Source organism: Propithecus coquereli, unplaced genomic scaffold (genome assembly GCF_000956105.1).
Source record: "Propithecus coquereli isolate 6110/MARCELLA unplaced genomic scaffold, Pcoq_1.0 Scaffold126, whole genome shotgun sequence".
In the NCBI taxonomy this organism is placed as follows: domain Eukaryota; kingdom Metazoa; phylum Chordata; class Mammalia; order Primates; family Indriidae; genus Propithecus; species Propithecus coquereli.
This window is the reverse complement of record NW_012136747.1, coordinates 6,268,951-6,288,453: the sequence shown is the minus strand read 5'-3', so window position 1 is coordinate 6,288,453 and position 19,503 is coordinate 6,268,951. Positions and strand designations below refer to the sequence as shown.

The 19,503-nt window shown below is 57.6% G+C and overlaps 1 protein-coding gene across 1 annotated transcript in view; it reads right to left on the bottom strand.

Annotated features, from left to right (window-relative positions):
* Positions 1–236: 236 nt before the first annotated feature.
* The window catches only part of MYH9 (myosin, heavy chain 9, non-muscle), a 91,924-nt gene continuing 72,657 nt past the window's right edge, over positions 237–19,503 (bottom strand). The window contains exons 19-41 of the mRNA XM_012638092.1: positions 18,515–18,675; positions 17,990–18,098; positions 16,923–17,054; positions 16,324–16,530; positions 15,685–15,822; positions 15,202–15,325; positions 13,580–13,751; positions 12,589–12,801; positions 12,028–12,172; positions 10,574–10,780; positions 10,199–10,303; positions 9,848–10,000; positions 8,508–8,756; positions 7,403–7,615; positions 7,070–7,282; positions 6,577–6,738; positions 5,405–5,533; positions 4,467–4,555; positions 4,259–4,382; positions 3,710–3,918; positions 3,027–3,135; positions 2,762–2,934; positions 237–1,727 (exon numbers count right to left, since the gene is read on the bottom strand). Coding sequence (XP_012493546.1) covers positions 1,610–1,727; positions 2,762–2,934; positions 3,027–3,135; positions 3,710–3,918; positions 4,259–4,382; positions 4,467–4,555; positions 5,405–5,533; positions 6,577–6,738; positions 7,070–7,282; positions 7,403–7,615; positions 8,508–8,756; positions 9,848–10,000; positions 10,199–10,303; positions 10,574–10,780; positions 12,028–12,172; positions 12,589–12,801; positions 13,580–13,751; positions 15,202–15,325; positions 15,685–15,822; positions 16,324–16,530; positions 16,923–17,054; positions 17,990–18,098; positions 18,515–18,675 — 3,654 coding nt within the window. The 3' untranslated portion in view covers positions 237–1,609. The remainder of the gene's footprint in view (positions 1,728–2,761; positions 2,935–3,026; positions 3,136–3,709; positions 3,919–4,258; positions 4,383–4,466; positions 4,556–5,404; positions 5,534–6,576; positions 6,739–7,069; positions 7,283–7,402; positions 7,616–8,507; positions 8,757–9,847; positions 10,001–10,198; positions 10,304–10,573; positions 10,781–12,027; positions 12,173–12,588; positions 12,802–13,579; positions 13,752–15,201; positions 15,326–15,684; positions 15,823–16,323; positions 16,531–16,922; positions 17,055–17,989; positions 18,099–18,514; positions 18,676–19,503) is intronic.

Here is a 19,503-nt window from a genome sequence, read left to right as displayed (position 1 = left end):
CATAGCAGGTGCTCAGTGATTGAGAGGTACCAACATGCTCACAGACCCCTGGGATCGGAACCGGCCTGCCTTTCCATCTTCTCTGTTCCGCACGACGCCCACCGAGCCCACATATACCCCAGCCTGCTGGCTACTGCAGCTCCCGGACTTTGCCAGACAGGGGCGGCTGCAGGAGCGAGGCCCAGTCCCTTCCAGGCCGCCCTCCACTGCAGACGGACACCACCAGACACGGCTCATAGCACATGGTTCTCTTTATTGTGACGCTCAGTGGAAAACATCTGTAAACCAGCGTACTGTAGTGGTGACAGCTGCAACACATGCTAAGGCACTTGTATTATATAAAAAAAGGGGGTGGGCTGGGAGTTCCACTCACTCCTTTGTGACAGCATCTGGGACCTGAATTCAGAGCTTTGTAGGATGATGTAGCTTTTATCTAACTTCATGATTTGTGGAGTTTGTTTCCTTGTAAAAAATGCCTGCTTGCCATAGTAAGTCTAAATGCAGCATATACAAAACAGGAATACAACTAAATCAGCAACCAGTGTAGACCAGTGTAGGACAAGCTACTCTCTTCTAAACATGGTTCCAAGGAAAGGCAGTGATAAAGACTTGGAATTTTATCATTTATTACAAGAAGGGAGAAAAAGAAAACTTTTTTTCTTTCAAAAATATCCGTGCAGGTGGCAGATTTTTAAACTAAACTGAGTCAACGGTGCAGATAAACTACGCTCGGGACCCAGTCCTAGAGTAGGCACAAGGTCGCATGGGAGGGCCACTGGCCCTCTCTAATGCTCTGGCTGTCATACTTGGGACAAGTCCCTTAACCATTAAATATATTTGGTCCCCTAGAGTGTGGGAGAAGCCACCGGAAGGCTGCTGGCCTTTCCAGCTTGGCCCCTGTAGCCTCGCTGTGGCAGGGCCAGGCTGCCCTTGGCAAAGGAGGGGAGGGGGCATTGCACTTGAGACATTTTAGAATCGGGGGAGGGGCAGTGGACAGTGGCACTGCCCAGAAGGGGGTGGGAGGAGTCCACCCTTCCCTGCCCCTGGTTCTGTGCCCTGCACAGAGGTGGAGCCCCTGGGCCTGCTCCTTCTGGACCACCCCGAGCCCACAGGAGTGGGGGGCGATGGGGCAGAGGTGTGTGAGGTCACCACGTGTGATTGCCAACAGCAAAGAAGGGAGGAGGAAGGGAAGAGCTGGTGGCAGAGGTCGGGGAAGGTGATGACTCTTCTGGGGTCCTGGGCTATCAAAACGCCTTTAGTCTGAAGCAAAGTAGGTTCATAGATAACTCTCGCCCATCCCCGTGGCCTGCCCTCCTGCTGGCGTCTTGTGCTCTTTGGCAAGAGGGGGCTGCAGGTCCGGCTGGTCACTTTTCCTGGGCCCAGGCCCAGGTTCTGACTCTTTGGTGTCAGATTCTGAGGGGGGGGAGCTGGAAGGGGTTGTAGCAGAGGAAGCCAAGTGCCCTGGACAAGGCCTGGAAGGCGACAGGGTGGGGTTGGGTGGGGGTGACGATCACAGCAGTCCCAGGAAGGTGGGGGTGCTGCGGGGGCTGGGGAGGGAGGCGGAGTCGTCCGTCTGTCCATCCACCTCGGGCTGCAGCCGCAGAAAGGCTTACTCGGCAGGCTTGGCCTCAGCCCCGTCCGCTTTGCCATCCACTTCTTCGTCCGAGCAGTCGCCAGCACCTTTCCGGGCCATTCGGCGGGGCACGACAAACGGCAGGTCCCCGCGCCTGGGGGGCAGAGGCAGAGGGTCAGCGGGCCCAGCCCGAGGGGTGGCCACAGCACGGTGCACACCTTCCGAAGCCATCTTTAGAGGGAAGCCAGCACCCAACTGCCCCGCCAGGGAGAAGCAACGCTGGGACCCCGAAGCCCTCATTCCAGACAGGGCAGGGAGGCTGTCAAGAAGGCAAGTAACTAAAGCTTCCTGCAAAATATTTAGGTATCAGACATCCTAACGCTCAACACCAGCACAAAAACAGTCCAGGGAAAGAGGACTGACTGACCAAAATGGGGAGGCACAAAAGTAGACGGAGCTGCCTTCTGCTAGACGCCACCCTTGGTTCAAAGTCTGACAAAACCTTCGTCAGAGGGACAGGAACGACTGCTCACGCAGGGTACCAAGACAGGCATCTTCTTCCCATCATATGCCACAACATTCATATTAAATACTGACTATGATGTCTGGGCTTGTTTTGATGCTTAGGAAAAAATATCCCCGTGAAAGCAGGCAGGACGCGAGAGCCTCAGACAGAGACTCAGCTTCACACGGGTGGTACTTCTGGAGCACTAACACTCCCTCGACAAACGCAAAAAGCCTTTTTAACTTTTACAGGCCTTGTAAGATGACCTAGCATTCACTCTGCAAATACTTGCAAGGCACCTAGTATGCGCTGGGAGCTGGGCCAGGCTGCCTCGAGCAACTGGTCATTCAAAAGACTCGGCAAGGAAATGTGCTCTTGTCAGACAGACTGTTCACTCAGGCTGGGAACAAACCGCCACGAGTTCACTGCTTGTTCAAAAGGCTGCGCTAGAGCCCCAGAGGCCGGAGAACCCAGAAGGGGCCCAGCTGGCTCTGCCGGGCACTTTCTGTACTTTGTGGTTTGTCATTAGCACCTTACCCGAGGACTCTGGTTGAGAAACGTCACCAGGCTCACAGGGAGTTTAATTTCTCGAAGTGTGCTCTTCAGAACAAGCTACCTTTTAACAGCAGAACTGCTGAAAAGAAGGGGCTGGCCCCACCAGGACGGGCGCGCGGGCGGCTCACCTGAGCTTGTTCTTGAGGGAGCTGACCTCGCGGTTCATGGCGTCAGCCGTCTCGGTGGCGTCCTCCAGCTCGCGCTGCAGTTTCCGGCGGGAGGCGTTGGCCCGCTGGGCCTCCTCCTCGGCCTCCTCCAGCTGCCGCTTGAGCTGCTTCAGGCGGGTGGACGCCTTGTCTGCCTGTGGAGACAGACGTGTGGCCCGAGGCCCTGGTTAGGGGCCCTGGACACGTGGCCCACGCGGCCCAGCCTGCCGCCCTCCCGCGCGCACACCTGGTCTTTGTACTGCTCGGCGCTCCTCCGCTCGTCGTCCACCTGCAGCAACACGTCCTTCAGCTTCTTCTCGGCCCGCCGCACCTGTTTGCAGGCCGCCTGGCGCTCCCTGCAGGCAGACATGCGGCTCAGTGGGGGCAGCCTCCTTCAGGGGGGTCCGGCCAACACACCGCAGGCCGGACTGCCCTGCCCAGGGCCCGCGTACCCGGGAGTCCCGCAGGCAGGCCTTGATGCCCAGCTGCGTCTTTAGTGGACGCCTACTTTGTGCCTGTTTCTTGTACGGGGCACTGTGATTTGCTCCATTTTATAGATGGGGAAACGGGCTCAAGAAAGGGAAGTGACATCTCAAAGAGCATTTAGCTAGGCAAAGAGAAGGCTGAGGTTTGGGGCCTGGTGTGACCCTCATGACCGGCAAAGAAGCCTCAATCTTGCTGGGCCCACAGGCTGCTGTCCGAGTGAGAGGGACCAAGCCAGCCCTCAGAGACAGCCACCAACCTCCCAGCTTTAGAGGTGGGCCAGGGGCTCCTACTGAAACCCCACAAGGTCCTCCAGTGGAAGGGAAGGGGGGAAACAGCCCCCAGGACTCAGGAGACAGACAGCTGGGTCCCGACCCGGCTCTGGGGAAGGCCACCGAAGGGTCTGAGATTCCCCTGAGCGGCTGGGGTGGGGCAGGGAGCACGCACTTGGTCTCGTTGTCCAGCTGCTCCTCCAGCTGTGCGATCTTGGCCTCGAGGGCGGTGATGGAGGCCTTGTACTTGGACTTGACCGTGCCCTCCATCTCCTGCAACTTGACCTTGAGCTCCTTGTTCTGGCGCTCCAGCTGCTGCCGCGCGTTCTCGTTCTTCTGGGCGTGGCTGCGCTCCAGGTTCAGGTCGGTGTTGATCTGGTCGATCTGCGGAAGGCAGGCCGGGGACCTCACAGAGTGCTGGGGCCCTGGCTGGAGGGCGCTAGCAGGGCCAGAGGAAGAGGGCAGCAAGATCCCACCAGGCCCTGGGGTTGGAGACCTCAGCTCTCCCAGAAAAGAGAACTACCCACGAATAAGGGTCCAGAAATTTCTGAACACCTAACCAACAGGAGGCAGGGTGACCTTTCCGGGTGCCAGGACATTTTCCCCTGAGCGGTCAGGGAGCAGCTGGCACCCAGCCTGAGCTTCTGCCAGGGGGTCTGAGGCCTGCCTTGCTGGGGGGGAGCCTGGAGCTCTGGGGCGGGGGAAGGGCCAGCGCGGGCCCCACCTGCAGGTTGGCCTTCTTCAGCCGGTCATTGATCAGCTCTGTGTTGCCCTGCTCCTCCTCCAGCTCCTCCTCCAGCTGCGCGATTCGCGCCTCCAGACGCCGCTTCTCCTCCAGCGCCAGGGCTCTGGGGGGCAGGCAGGGGTCGAGTGAGGGGCCAACCCTGGAGAGACATGCCCGGCCCCTGCCTCTGCCTCCTCACTTGGCTCACCCTTTGCCGCTGCTGTTGGCGATCTCGTCGGCCAGCTCGTCCCGCTCCTGCTGGGCCTGGCGCTTGGCACGCTCAGCGGCTGCCAGTTCCTGGTGAGGACTAGAGTGTGAACCCGGGGCAGCCACAGCCCCGCAGGGCCATCCTCCCCCTTTGAGCCCCTTCCCAGGCCTGCCTCCTCCCAGAAGGCCTTTCTCATGAACCCTCTAGCTCACAGGGCTAATGCCCCCCGTATCAGCCCCTCTGAGGTCATAGCATAAGCACCACATGTTTACAAAACCCCTATAGCTAAGTGCTAGGAATCATGCCAGTGCCAGGGACATGGAGATAAAGAAGAAGCGCGGCCTAAGAGGGGCGACCCCATGAATGCTCAGTGCTGGTCCCTCCAGGTTCCGGGTAGACCAGAGACGGGAGTCAGCTCCAGAGCCTGAGGGGAAGGTGGCCTCAACAGAGACCAACACGTGACCGCGGAGGGACGGATCACCCTGGCCCAGGTAGGAGAGGACAGCCACAGGCATGAGCACAAGAGGACGAGCCTTGATCTGGTTTAACTCCGAGCACACTGGGTAGCCAGTCATATCACGCTGTACGAGACCCCCTAGACCTGGGGGACATTTCACGATGTGCCTTGGGTGCGATGGACAAGGGAGCCAAGGGGACACTTGGACCCCCCCACCAGGCACAACCCACAGCAGGAGGTGGTCACTGCCACAAAGCCTCACTGCATGCCGGAACCACAACTGACACACATATTCCGTTCATGCCGGGTGCCCCGCTATGCAGCGAAACCCTAGAGGGAATCCTGTCGTAAACCAAGTTCCACCCCCAGCTCATTCCTGGAGTTCAGCCAGTTTGATTCCAGCCCTGCCTGGCGACTCTGACCAGGAGGCCCCGAGCTGGCCGCAGCAGCCCCCCGGGTGCCCTGCCGCGGGCCGGCCCACCTCCTGCAGCTGCATCATCTCGGCCTCCATGCTCTTCAGCTTCTTCTCGTTCTCCTTAGCCTGCGCCAGGATCTCCTCGCGGGAGGCGCGGGTGTCGTCCAGCTCGCGCATGCAGTCCTTCATCTGGGCCTGGGGTGGGGATGAGATGAGAGGCCTGGCACCCCACCCGCGCCCCTCAGGGGTCACCTCGCCCACGGGGACTCGTGGCTGCTCTTTAGCCTGATGCCATATTTTACCAACTCGACTGTAAAAGGACGAAACAGTAACTGGAGACAAAACATCTCTATATCCTACACCGTGTCTGTACTTCCGTGACCGTTGGGGTGCACAGTTCCGACAGCGCTACTCACGGGTACACGAGCCACATTTCGTTCTCACTTTCCATCACTCCTGTGGGCCTGAGGCCCACGTTCACGGTGCCACCGCGAACACGCACCCGCTACTCAGGCCACCGCCCAGGCTGTCCCTCTAAGAGCGGGGCAGATGTTTCCTTTTGTTACTCTCCTGTTACTTAACCGTAAAGATCTTTGCCAAATAGCCTTTTTTTTCTTTTGTAGACAAATCCCAAATTGGGATTCCTCAAGCCACAGAGCAGGGCTCTTGTTGTGCACGGCAACTATACCAGTAAAAAACGCCACCGGCAACAGTATCTACGCCCCACAACCTTGCCAACTGTGGATTTTTAAATATATTCTTGTTGCTGGCTTACGAGGATTGATACAATAGCCAGAGCTGTTTTTGTTATTCTTTAATTCCTGGCGGGTGACAACTTCCCCAGCGTGTGTCCCACACTCGGCTGCTTCTCAGCATCCTCATCCCCCACCCTGTCCATAGGGCTGGGCTGCGTCCTTGTCTGTTGGTTCTGGAAACCTGCATTAAGTGACCGCCTGTCCTAACTCCACTGTGTGTCTCGGTCTATACTTGCTCACTTCTTTGTTTAACGCGAAGTCATGGATCTTACCGCACGTTTGCTTTGAGACTATCTCGTTTCCACTCACCTTTGGACCTCTGAACCTCCATCACTGAAACAGGTGCTAAAAGCACCCAGGGCCTTCCTCACAGAGGGGAAGGTGGCAATTCCCAGTGTTCGCCGGCCAGCCTGACCGTGCCCAGCCCCGTGCAGAGTCCCACCTCCGTGCGCGGCAGCTCCGGCCGGCCGGGCCTGCCCTCACCTGCAGCTTGCGCAGCTGTTTGATGGCTTCGTCTCGGTTCTTGTTGGCAGAGTCGATGTGCGCTTCCAGGTCCTTCAGGTCCATCTCCAGCTTCTTCCGAGCGGCCACTGCCATCGAGCGCTGCTTCCTCTCGTCCTCCAGCTCTGCCTCCATCTCCCGCACCTGGGGGACACCGACAGCTCGGGAGGCTGGACCCACCGTAGGACCCCACCCAGTTCAGAGCCAGGCAGGCTCAGCATAGTCCTGCAGGACCGGTGGGGGCTGATGGGGATCGCTGACCATGAGAACTCTAATAAGATGGGCCACTGACCCCAGGGACAGAGGACTGGAGAGTAGGGACATGGGAGGAGTGGTCAAGGGGCCCTGACCCAATCCAGGTCGAGGAAGGACGGAAAGGAAGCCTGTGAGATCCCAACGCGGCCCCTGGCCACCTGCCAGGCAGCGGGAAGCCGTGTGCACCCGTGGGGCAGGAGCACCTGTTGGGCACGCGTACCTGTCTGACCAGCTGCTTCTTCTTCTCCTCACTCTGCTCATCCCGGCCCTGCAGGTCCCGCTCAAACTGGGCCTTCATGGCCTGCAGGTTCACTTCCAGCCGCAGCTTGGCATCCTCGGTGGCCTGCAGCTCGTCCTCCAGCTCCTCCAGCTGGGTCTTCATCTCTTCCACCTGCTGCTCCAGGGCCCGCTTAGACTTCTCCAGCTCGTGGACCTGCACCCCAGAGAGCCCAAGCAGGGACTTGAGTTTGTGGCCTCAGAGGCTGTGCACACTGACCCTCTGTGCCAGCCCTGCCCAGCTCCCTGCAGAGACCCTGCCATGTTCCTCACTCACACTCTTGCCCACGTCGTCCTTGGAGCTCATGAGGTCCTCCATCTCTGTGCGGAACTGCTTGTTGAGCCGCTCCAGCTCCGCCTTCTGCTCCATGGCTTCCTCCAGGGCCCGGGCCAGCGACAGTGCCTTGGTCTCCTTCTCTCGGGCCTCCGCCTCGGCCCGGTCGCGCTCCTCCGCATACTTGGCGGAGATGGTCTTCTCCTCCGCCAGGAGCTGGGAAAGAGGTGGGCAGTGAGGCTTAGTGTGTCAGGCTCAGAGCTGCAGACCATGGTGGGGTGAAGCAGCCGGGTCCAAGCCCCCTGGGGATGGAGGGTCCAGAGGCCGTGTGGGAGAGGAGCAGGACCCAGACGGAGCTGGCCCAAGGCTGTGGCTGGAGCCTGGCTGGGTCCAAGGACAACACAGAGTGCAGTGTGTCCTCGTGACGAGACAAGCACAAGGATTGCCTCTACCACCACATTCTAATGTCTGTTTGGTTTTCATCACTAAATTATAACAGTGCTGCTTTATGTCACAGTGTCTTTTCCATGAGAACCCAGAGGACAAACTGTTCACTTTCAGAACCTGGAAAAATTCTGGTTCTCCTAAACTGGGTGGCGTTTTTCTTGACGAGAGTGCCAAGCTGCCTGCTAGGAAGCTGGGATTCCATTTGCAGCCTCCTCTGGTGCCTGCTCTCTGTGTGGCCCTACCCGGGCTCTGTCTTCTTTTCCCACCTTCCCGTTCCCTTTGCCCCGCACTCATCCCATGGGTGATGATAACCTTTCTGTAAAGGGCCAGACTGTGCATTCGTTAGACTTTGCGGGCTGCGCGGTCTCTGTAGCGGCCACTCAACCGCTGCCACAGCACGACAGCAGTCAGGGACAACGTGCGAACGATCGCGCGTGGCTGCGTTCAGCAGAACTTTATCTACAAATCGTGGCGGGGCTGCATTTGGCCGAAGCTGGCTGCCTCGATTTAGTCTATTGTTCCATCTGGTCCAAGAGCTGCATCTCCCTAATCTGTCCCAGATCTTTTGGAATGAGGAAGAGATATGAATGCATAAATAAAAAGGTTAAGTAATGGTGAAGTTGGCTCATTATAGAAAAATTTGAAAATAACAGCCACACACCTGGTCAAACTTCTTCTGCTTCTTCTCCAGGTTGGAGACGCTCTGCCGCTGGTGGTCCAGGTCCACAAGCAGGTCGTCCAGCTCCTGCTGCAGCCGCGTCTTGGTCTTCTCCAGCTTGTCGTAGGCGGCCGCCTTCTCCTCGTGCCGCTGGCTCAGCCCTTCCAGGTCCTTCTGGAGCTTCCTCTTGGCCTCCTCTGCAGTCTCCAGGCACCCCACACTGTCCTCCATCTTCTTCTTCATGTCGGCCACCTGCGCGGGAAGGAGCAAGGTGTAAGGAGACGCCTGAGATGGCACCTGCTGAGGTGACACGCCGTTCCTGGACAGTGGGAGGTGGCCTATGTCATGGAGGGGCGCCAGGAGCCAACCCGGTTATGGGAATGGCTCCCGTCACTTCCCTCTTCCACGGGGGCAAGAAAAATGGATTTTCTGCAGAGGTGTGTCCACCTGGCATGTGAAACTGGGGGGTTAACGCCCTGGCCAGCTGTGGGGAGCTCTCAGTCCTCAGCTATGCCAAGCCGCTTGTTCTACAAAGACCGAGGCCCCGAGAGAAGTCCCCTGCCTTCACCTCTCCCAGGGAGCAGGGCCAGTGCCCTCTGGGGTGCCTGCTGGAGATAGGAGGAGGGTCAGGTCCCCAGCACCCAGCCCCTCCTCACACCTGGGGATAAACTGGCAAACACACACCCACGCCAGCTACTCCTCCCTGGGGTTCGGAGCAGACTCCCAGCCCACCCTGAGTTTGTTCTGGCCTGGCACATGAAGTCCCAAGACAGGACCTAGAAGGGCTCTTAATACATATTTGGCTATGGACCCCTTGACAGTCTAGAGAAGCCTGTGGACTCCTCGTAGTAATGTTTTAATATGCACAAAATAAGCACTTAGGATAACCAAGGCAACCATTACAGAAAAATGCAGTTGTCGCATATTTTAAACTGCTGTGGTTAAAGAACCCATGCGCTGCTGTGTCTGCACGTCACAGAGTAAGCTCCACACAGCCTGGCCATGACCCTGATGCAGTGACTGGCCACCTCACAGGTGATAAGGGCACAAGCACTGCTACTACATGGCTTGTTGCCCACATTCATAATGGAAGCAAATGCTACATGTCAGCTCTCGAGACTGGTGAAATGAGGTGCCACATGCCCATCTAAGCTCACGGATTCCTGGATTCCACCCGGGGACTCAGGCTGAGAGCCCTGACCTGGCGAGGGCAGGGCGAGCTCCACAAGAGGAGGGCGGCCCCGGGCCGGCCCAGCGGGCAGGGCTGTGCCTCCCGTGCCCAGGCTGGTGCCCAGCAGAAAGCTCCCCAGCCTGCAGAGTCCCACCACAGCTCCCCTCCAAACCTGGGCGTGGAGGGTGGCGATCTGCTTCTCCAGGTTGTGCTTGGCCTCCTCCTCCTCCTCCAGCTGCTCCTTGAAGGAGTTCTTCTCGTCCTCCATCTGCTTCAGCTTGGTGCTCAGGCCCAGCTTCTGCCGGTTCTCCTCCTGCAGCAGCTCCTACTCCCAAGCACAGGAGGGTGCGGCGCTCAGGGCACACGGCACGCAGCCTCCTGGGCCCCATGCCCTCGATGGGAGGGAGAAGCCAGTCCCCAGATTTAGGGAACAGCCCCGTAAAGACCTCTGGGGGCCGGGAGGACCCAGAGACCCCTTGGATGAAGGGGAGGATGGGTGATCAATGAGGTACGTCACCCTTACCTGGGTGTCCTGCAGCTGGGACTCCAGTGCAGAGAAGTCCTTGGTGAGCTTGCTGGACTTGCTGTCGGACTGGGTGAGGAGACCAGTCACGTTGTCCAGCTCGACCTGCGCAGGGAAGGGACAGACAAAGGATCACGGACCTGGCCCCATGGCTCCTTTAGGCCGAGCTGGTCCTGAGTCACCGGCTGAACCACGAGGGCCTCACTGAGGAGCCAGTTTGAGGGGAGACGGGGAGAGGGGGAGAGAGAGAGAGAGAGAGAGAGAACGCGCGAACGTGAGAGCGCACAAGTGTGCGTGCAATCTGGGGGCCTGGACCACAGCGGAGGCGCTGCGGAGGGCCCACTGCCCAGGGCGGGGTCGCGGCAGAGGCCTCACCTGCAGCTTGGTGACCTTGTCAGCCAGCTCCGTGCGCACGCGCTCTCCGTCGTTGAACTTGACCTGCAGCTCCTGCAGCTGGGCCTCCACCTTCTTCCGCTTGTGCTCCGAGTCCCCTTTGCCCTGCAGCAGGACTTTCACCTCGTTGGCCAGCTCCCCTCGCTCGTTCTCCAGGGTCTGCTTGGCCTTCTCCAGGTTGGCTTTCACCTGGGGAGACAGCAAAGATGTAAACGGGGCCTGCGTGCCCTGACACAAAGCTGCCCGGTCTCTCTAACATCACCGGGCTCTAGATGCAGAAACTGCGGCTTCTGTAGCAGGGCGACGGTGCGCTAGCGAAGTCCTGGCCTCGGAAGGCCCCACCTGCCCTCTTCTCTCTCAGCTGGTGGGTGACACTGGGCACATGTCTGCACCTCTGAGGACCTCAGCTTCCCCTTCTCTAAAATAATCCCTCCCCAGCCTCCTTCACTGGGAAGAGGGAATGTTCTAGCGTAAGGTGTAGTTGTTGCAGATGTTATAATCTTGGCAATATTATACACCAAGGGGAACAGCAATTGTCCGTAATTAGACTTCCAATAAAGCCTCTGTTCAAAGTAATAATGTGATGATGTTCAAAGTAATAACATAATGTTCTCCCAAAAAATATGAAAGTGAAGTTTATAAAATAAATGTTACACTTCCATTCTAGTCTGCACCAAGAAGATCACAGGGTCATCGGCAAGTTCAAGGATGAACTGGACCCTGAGTGAACGCAAAGGCCTATTGGGCAACAACTAAAGAACAGGGGTGGCTTCGACATGCACAGAGCCGGGAGGAAGCTGAAGGGAGGCCCGTGGACAACGTATGTTTCCAAAAGCATCTCAAAGGTTGCCACATGGAAGAGCCTTTGACTTCTCCAGATGCCACCAAGGGCGGCCATGAAGGAAGACTCAAGAGACAGAACTTCTCTTGCAAGGGACTGCCTGGCCCTCAGCTGCCTGACCAAGGAGACAGCTGGGATCAACATCGCTGGGGTTTGCCCGTGAGACTCCAGCTGACCACTGTCGAGGTGCTCTAGAGAGGACCCCGTAGTCACACCAGGGACCGCTGAGGCCCTGTGACACTCAGCCCCAGTCTCTCTGATTGCTCGGGTCTGGCAGGTTGCTGAATGGTAACCACTATTTGAACAACAACTTGCCCTGCACTTACTTTGTAAGGGCTTCACGTGTTATCAACTCTAACCCTCCTCACATAATCACAGGAGATAAACCTATCATTGACCTCCTCTACAGACAGGGAAACTGAGGCCCAAGTCACACAGCCAGTAAGAGCTGGAACTCAGACAAAGACCGAAGCCGTCGGACGCTGGAACTGCTATGCAGGACTGGCTGAGACTGCAGGGCCGGGGTGGTGGCTGGCCACAGGCCCCTCTCGCCTCCTGCCCCCCGCCCCCCATGGGCACAGGGGCAGCCCCACACCCGCTTCGCCTGCTCCAGCTGCTCCGCCAGCTCCTCCACAGCCTGTGAGTGCTTCTGCCTCATCTCTTGGATCTGGGCCTCGTGGGTCTTGGCCTCTTCTTCCAGGGTCTTCTTCAGGATGTTCACTTCCTGTTCGCGTTTGGACCTGGACAGAGAAGTGCCCTCAGGGTGGAGGCCGAGAGCCCTGGGGTGATGCTGGTCCAAGGGCTCTTCCCAGACTGCAGAGAGGCCTGGCAAGGGCACTGCCACCCCAGGCAGCTTTTCCACCCACCAGCCCCTCCCTGGCTATCCATCCTATGGCCCAAGCTCGCAGACATGCTTTGTGGAGGCGTCTGTGCCTCTTCAGCCTTAAAGCCCATCCTTGCCTCTACCCGAACTTCGAGTCGGTTTTCAACAGGTCTGCTACTCAGGAGAGAGAAGCTGCTGGAAAGCCGCCCGCTTCCGCACGTCTTGGTGCATGCCCAGGCCGCTGTGTGTGCAGAGGCCTGGGGTCTGGCCCTGCGTGCCCAGGCCCCTCGCTACTCCCCGCTCAGTGACTTGGCCCGCCCGCCCCCCGCACACCTGAGCTCCTGCTGGGCGGCCGTGGAGTCCAGCGTGTCCTCCAGCTCCGTCTTCAGCGCCTCCAGCTCTTCCCCGAGGTCCCGTTTCTGCTTCTCGGCTTTGTTCCTGGAAGCGCGCTCAGACTCCAGGTCCTCCTGCAGCTCGGAGATCTGGGACTCCAGCTCCCGAATCTTCTTCAGGGCCATGTTCTTCTGGGCAGCTTCCTCTTCCACTCTGCCAAGGAGACCAACAACATCGTACGAGGCCATTATCACTTCCAAGGCGCAGTTTGCAGACGACGCCTCGGGGAGGCACAGCCGAAGCTGCTTCTCAACACCATAATCGCGGCACCGAGGACCTCGGCGAAACAACACCTGAGGCATTGGGACCGACGGGCAGCACCACTTTAAGAACTGGAAGACCTCACAGAGGAACCATTTCATTTTCCAAATTAAGATTCACTGCTCTAAACATTTTTAAATTTCAAATGTTAAATGAAAAAATAAAATAAAATGCTACAGTCCATGGTAACTACCACTAAGTAAAAATACACGTGTGCTACGGACTTGAGACAGCTATGACACGTCAGTGCACGTTCACCGACTGTGACGACATCCCGCCAGGGGACCCTGACGATGGGGAGGCTGTGCACGCGCCGGGCAGGAGGGACACGGGAAGCTCCGTACCTTCTGCCCGATCTTGCTGTGAATCTAAAACTGCTCTAAAAAATAAAGCCCATTCAAAAAAAATGTATGCCTATAGCCAAATTTTAAAAAGGAAAAGAAAGGACTTTTTGGGTGAGTGAAAGAACTGTGGACGACTCTCTGGGGTCACAAACAAGACACGGAAGCCCCAGACTACGCTTTCAGTGGGCAGGAATCGTTCTGCCGCCAAGTGGCTCTTCCAAGACGACAGCAGAGGGAAGGCTCGCAGCTCCTCTGTGCGCCAGGGTGGGAAGCAAGCTGAAAGCGCTCAGTTGGCCCCTGGCCTCGGCTGGCGGTCGGGCCCTCACCTGGCCAGGGCGGCCTGGAGCTCCTCCTCCTTCTTGGCCAGCTGCATCTTGAGCTCGGCAATCTGTGCCTGGAGCTCTGCGATCTGGTCGCTGAGGTCGGTGGAGTCTCCCTCCAGTTTCCGGCGGGTCTTCTCCAGCTCCTGCCGCTGCTTCTCCTCCCTGCGGAGGCGCTCTGCCAAGGAGGGACGGGAGCGACAGAGCCCTCAGTGGCCACAGGCTCCCGGCGCTGGTTTTAATTGCTTATGTAAAATACTGTGTGTTGTGAAACATATGTAAGGCTCAAAGCGTCACGACACTGACACTCGGACCCAACTCCGGGCGAGAGAGGAGAACACCCACCACCAGCTGCCAGGCCCTGTGCGTCTCCCCAGTCCCACGCCTGCCTGTCCCGGCCAGGGGGCACTGCTCTCCTAAAGTTGGTGGTGATAATCCCCTTGCTTCCCTGGAAGGCGGTACCACGTCTGTATCTCTAAAAAACATAACGTCTGGTTTTGTGTGAACCTGAACTTAGGTTCTGGACTGCCCTGTATGAATTCTAGAGTTGGAATAGCAGAGTCGGTGTCCAATGTCTAGCGTTACAACTCCCTCCGTGAAGTCACTCAGATAACCTACTTCATCTTTCTGTGCCTCATCTGAATAGTAAGGAAAAGACCCACTTCAGTAGGCTGTTGTGAGGCTCAAATGAGTTAGTATCTTAAAATGCACTGACAGCAACGCCGGGCCCACAGTGGTGCTTCGTCGGAGTTAGTGACTATTATTCCTTGACTTGCCCTTGTGGCTCGATCTTATGATCCTGACATTTAGCACATGAGGTCTCACTGTAATAGACTCACAGGGACTTTTATCTAGTAGTCCATTATGTGAATACACCACAACTTATTTATCCATCCTGCAACTGGTGGGCAGCGGGCTGTGTTTGCCATGTGCTCGTAGGATCAACGCTGCTGTATTCTTGCCCGTGATTCCCAGTGCACACAGCCCAGAGCGGGTGGAACCGTGGGTCGCAGGCATGCAGAGCTTTGTTCAGCTCACTAGGCAACGCCCAACTGTGGTCTAAAGCTGCTTCCTAGTTTATGGTCCCACCAGCAGCGTGCATGTACTCTGATCCGTCCACATCTTTGTTAACATCTGTTAGTGTTGAGCATTCGTGTTTGTCTTGGACGACCATCTCTCAGCCTTGCCCTTCGCTGTACATGTGTGTTCACATGAATTTAGTTTAATCCCCACAAACACCCTATCGCTGTGTCCCCTTTATAGGTAAGAGAAACCAAAGCTCACAGAGATGAAGTAATACGTTCAAGATGACCCAGCTAGTAAGTGACAGAGCTAGTAAGTTCTGGGGGTCAAACCTAGAACCTCTCTCAATAGCTTCTGCAACACACGGTGCAGAGCAACGCCAAAGCTTTCTTCTGAACATACCTGACACGGGGGGTTGTCCAGCCACAGAGCAACAGGGGCCTAAAGGCCTGGGCTCCCATGGGGACCAGACACTGCCCCTACGACCTGGCGGCCTAAGGTCTGGAGAGCAGCGGCTGGTGCTATAGGGAGGCCCAGGCTCACCCATGTGCTGTGGATGCCTCGGCTCTGGCTCAAAAAGGCAGCGCCTGCACGTCCCCCATTACCTTCCAGGTCGGTGATCATGGCCTCATGCTTGTTCTTGAGCTTGGCCAGGCTCTTTGATTTCTCCTCCTCTTCCATGAGGTTGGTGGTGAACTCAGATATTCTGTCTTCCAGCAGCTTCTTCTCCTGTGAAGGGCAGAGTGGGTCAGAGTTTAGTGCTGGATGAGCACAGAACACTTCAGCTCTCTTCAAAGCATGACTTGCCCAGATCTTTAGGATTGCATGGAAAAGCAGAGCCTTCAACACTTGATCAAGTTTATTAGGATTTCCTGGATCAAAGGGATAATTTTGAAAGGTCACTAGCTCTCCTGAAATAGCCAGACATGCTTTCTTAGGATAAAAAAATGTGGGTGCCCAAGCCCTTCCTGGACCTGTGCTAACCCTCTGGACTCAGGTGAGAAAGGCTTCCCGGCGACGGCTGGTGTTGGCAAGGGATGAATAGCTCCACTCTTTCGAGAGGCAGCTGTACCGTGCTCCGGCCTCACCTTTGCCAGCTTGCAGTTCTGGTCCTCCATGATGATCTGGTCTTCCTCCAACTTCTTTAGCTTCGCCTCGGTGGTCACCTTCTCCAGCTGCAGCTTCTGCCGGGCGCTCTCCTCCTCCTCCAGCTGCTCCTCGAGCTCCTGCCGGGGGCCAGAGAGACAGTGAGGACAGCAGGCTCCACGAGCCCAGTGGCAAGGCCAAGGCGGGGCCCAAGCCCCACTTGTGGGATCTGGGATTTCAAACTGGGGTGCAGGGCCGAGAACCCCGGTTTAATGTCCTGGCTGGAGGGCTTCCTTGGGCCAGCACCCACCAGTGGGATGGGCAGAAGGCAGAGCGGATGGCTCTGTGCCCTGCATGCCAGCCAGGGCAGGGCTGACCGGAGGGAAATCAAATTGGCCTCAGTGCTTGCCTGGGCGGCACTCGTGGAGATCTGAGACGCACGGGTCAGAAATAACTGCCCCAAAGAGCAAAGCTCTCCAGGCTGCCCCGAGTGGGCAAAGTGAGGAGTGGCCTCCCATGGCAATTCTCATTTTGCACTCTCCCCCGCTGCCATGTCACTGCTCCTCCATGACAGCCGGGTCCCTTCCACCCATCTTCGAAGAGTCCAGCCCTGCCCCTTCTCCAGGAGGACCGGGGGTTACCTGGATGTTCTGCTGCATTTTCTTCTTCTCTGCCTGCAGGTGCTGGCAGCGCTCCTCCTCCTCCTCCACCCTGGCCTCCAGGTCATGGCAGATCTCTTCCAGCTCCTGCTTCTTGGCAGTCAGGCGAGCGCGGAGCTCCTCGGCCTCGGCACACAGCTCCGTCTCTGCCTGGAGCTGTTCCTGCAGCTGCAACTTCTCTGCCATGAGCTGCAGAGAACACATGGAAAGGCAAGCTCCTCAAGCGCCCTGTTCTCAAGGACAGATGCTCTCCAGCTCAGGCCCCGGTGGGAAAGGAACATGGAGTAGCTTCCACCTAGAGAGTGCTTAAGCTCCCAGGCACTTTCCAAACATCAAATACTATGTTTTTTTGCCACTATCCTGTGAGCATCGTACCCAGATCCCAGGAAAAAGGCTCAGAGAGGTTACGCAGTAGAGCTAGGGCTTGAGCCCAACACTTGCTAACTTCCCATCCTCTCGGGTGGCTTCCCCACATCACATAACCCCAATTTCCTACAGTAACAGCAGAAACGGTTCCTGAAGCGGCAAACATGCCTCGCCCCTGGCGACCAGCAGGTGGCAGTACTGGCACGGACACCCACCTGAGACTGCAGCGTCTCCATCTCCGTGAGCCTGTTCTCCGCAGCCAGCTGCTTCTCCCGGACTTTCACCAGCTCCTCCTCCTTGGCCATCATCTCCTCCTCCTGTCGGCTCACCTGCAGCAGCGGCTTGACCTGGACAGGAGAGGGAGGTGGAAAGAGGCTCAGCTGGAAGGTGCCCGCCTCTGCCAACAGCTGTGGAGCCTCTCCCGCACCTCTGGAAACCTGGAAATGCCAGCTCCCAAGGGGAGGGGGAGGTGCAAGAAGAGACAGCCCTCCGGGATGTCAGTCTGGTGCTGTATGCCTGGGCCTCTGACCCCGGAAACTGTCCCTGTGTGTGCATGAAGATGTTCACCACAGCATTGTTTATAGCGGCAAAAGAGCTGGGAGCGACATGGAGAAAGGCAGCCAGACAAACTAGGACACACCCTCTAAGGAACGGTATGCCGGCTTCTAGACGCAGTGCTTAGGAAAGAATTTTAAATGGAAAATGTGAACTACAAGACTGTTTATACAAGTCAAAGCTCAGCTATGTAAGAACGTATATGGTTTACACAGCTGACAGTTACAGGGAGTGACAAAAGCAGAGCAGGAAGAAACACATTAAAACATCCACTGCTGTTCCTGCTGGGTGAGGGAATTGTGGGTGAATTTTTATTTTCTTCCTTTTGCTTTTTGTTAGCTTTTTGCAATTATCATAAATTAGGTATTATTAACAAAAGCAGCCTGAACAACTTTAAAAATAAAAGGCTGGGGAGGGCTAGTCCAGCCATAGGCAAAGCTTCTGAGCGGCCGTCCCCTGGCTTGTGGGGAGGGCAGCGCCTCCCACAGCGTGTGGGGCCGCGGCGTGCCGGGCCCTTCCATCTCGGGAGCTGCTCTCTGGGCCGCCCGCCCAGCAGCAGGCCGTGGCTGCCCACACCAGACAGACGCCACGGCCCACACCCCCTCTAGACCGCGCACGGCAGGCAAAGGCGAGGCCGCACAGGGGAAAGCATGGGGCCTGCTTGTCCCCTCGCACTGCCTGTGGCCAAAGTGCCTGGCAGGCGAGGGCAGCCCTCTCGCACACCCACCTTGGTGAAGAGCCGCCACCACTGCCAGTTCCGCAGCTTGAGGTAGGCGGCGCAGTTCCTCTGCAGCACCTTCATGGCCGTCAGCTGCTGCTGCCGCTTGGCAAAGGCCCTGTGGGTCACCGGCTCGGTCAGCACCTCAGGCGGGGCGAGGGCAGACCCACCCAGACTCAAGGATGGCCTCCTCCCCTGGGAGCCCAGGGTTCTTTAGGGGCAGGGGGGTTCTGGGTATTGTCTCCACAGGGGAAACACAGTGAGCAGTACAGGAGAGCAAGAGCCTTCGGACTGGCAAATCCAAGCACAGATCACCTTGCCACTAGTCACTCTAAATCCCAGTCAGAGATCCTGCTTTACTCCTTGGAGGTAGAAATCTAGGAGCAGAGGGTATAGGAAGAGCCACGTGGGCCTTCCCAGCAGGCACGGGCTTGGCACCAGGTGCCCTAGACCACTCTGGCTAAGTGCTCTTCGGCAGCAGGAGGGCTCGGCAGGGCCTGGTGTATGGGGCCGGGGGGGCCTCCTGAGACTCACTTCCTGGCCAGGTAGCCCCTGCAGCAGGCCTGGAACCCTATGATGACGTCAGTGATCTTCAGGTCCCGCTCCTCCTCCAGGTGGGCCAGCACGCCGGCCCGGAAGAAGACTTTGCTCTGGCCAATGCGGTACAGGTTGCTGTCGAGCTCCAGGGCTTTGATCTGGATGGAAAAGCGCAGGCTGGTTACCGAGAGCCACTGCGGAGCCCTCGCGGCAGGGAGGGGCCGAGAGACAGTGGCCAGTCCCAGGAGGCCCTCGGCCGGCTGCTGCTCCTCTTTACCGGTGCCAGGGAAAGTGGGGCCCAGAGGCACGGGCCCCAGCACAGGGCAGGGCACAAGTCACACTTGCAGAGAGACACCGAACCTCGGGGTTACAGGGAACTTAAAGGTCTCTCTCCCTTCTACCTCCCCCCTCTGCATGCTGGAATCGCACTCCACAGCTGGGGGCAGGGACTGTCACGTGCTCCAGATCGGGCTCAGGATCAAACGCTAGCGGGGTGACCCTGGGCCTTAACCTCGATGAGGCCACGTTCCCTTGGCTGTGAAATGGGAATAATGCTTTCTTTAATTTAAAAAAAGAGTTAACACACAAAGCTAATAATGGTGGCACCTTCATAGTAGGGTTGTGGGAATTAAACAAGAGAACGCGCAGAAACTGCGTGGTACAGGGTCAAGCGTATGCTGAGCGCTGAGTACCTTCTAGCGTCATTATTGCTCCTGAGCAACACCAGCGACAGCCAGGCTCTCTCGTTAGCCCACAGGCAAGGGCATGTGTGTCTGTCTGTCCCCTGCCCAGGAGGGAAGGGATCCGGAACAAGCTCCAAACGGGCAGTGCCATGAGCGAGGTAAGTGGGGTCTAAGAGACCTTTGGTGCCTAAGAATGGCCCTGGTGGTCCTGGAAGAGCCCCGGTAGGAGGACGGAAGACCAGGGGAGGTAGAGGCAACACGGGATCCTCACTCCCCACCCCTCGCTCATAACCAGGCCTGAGA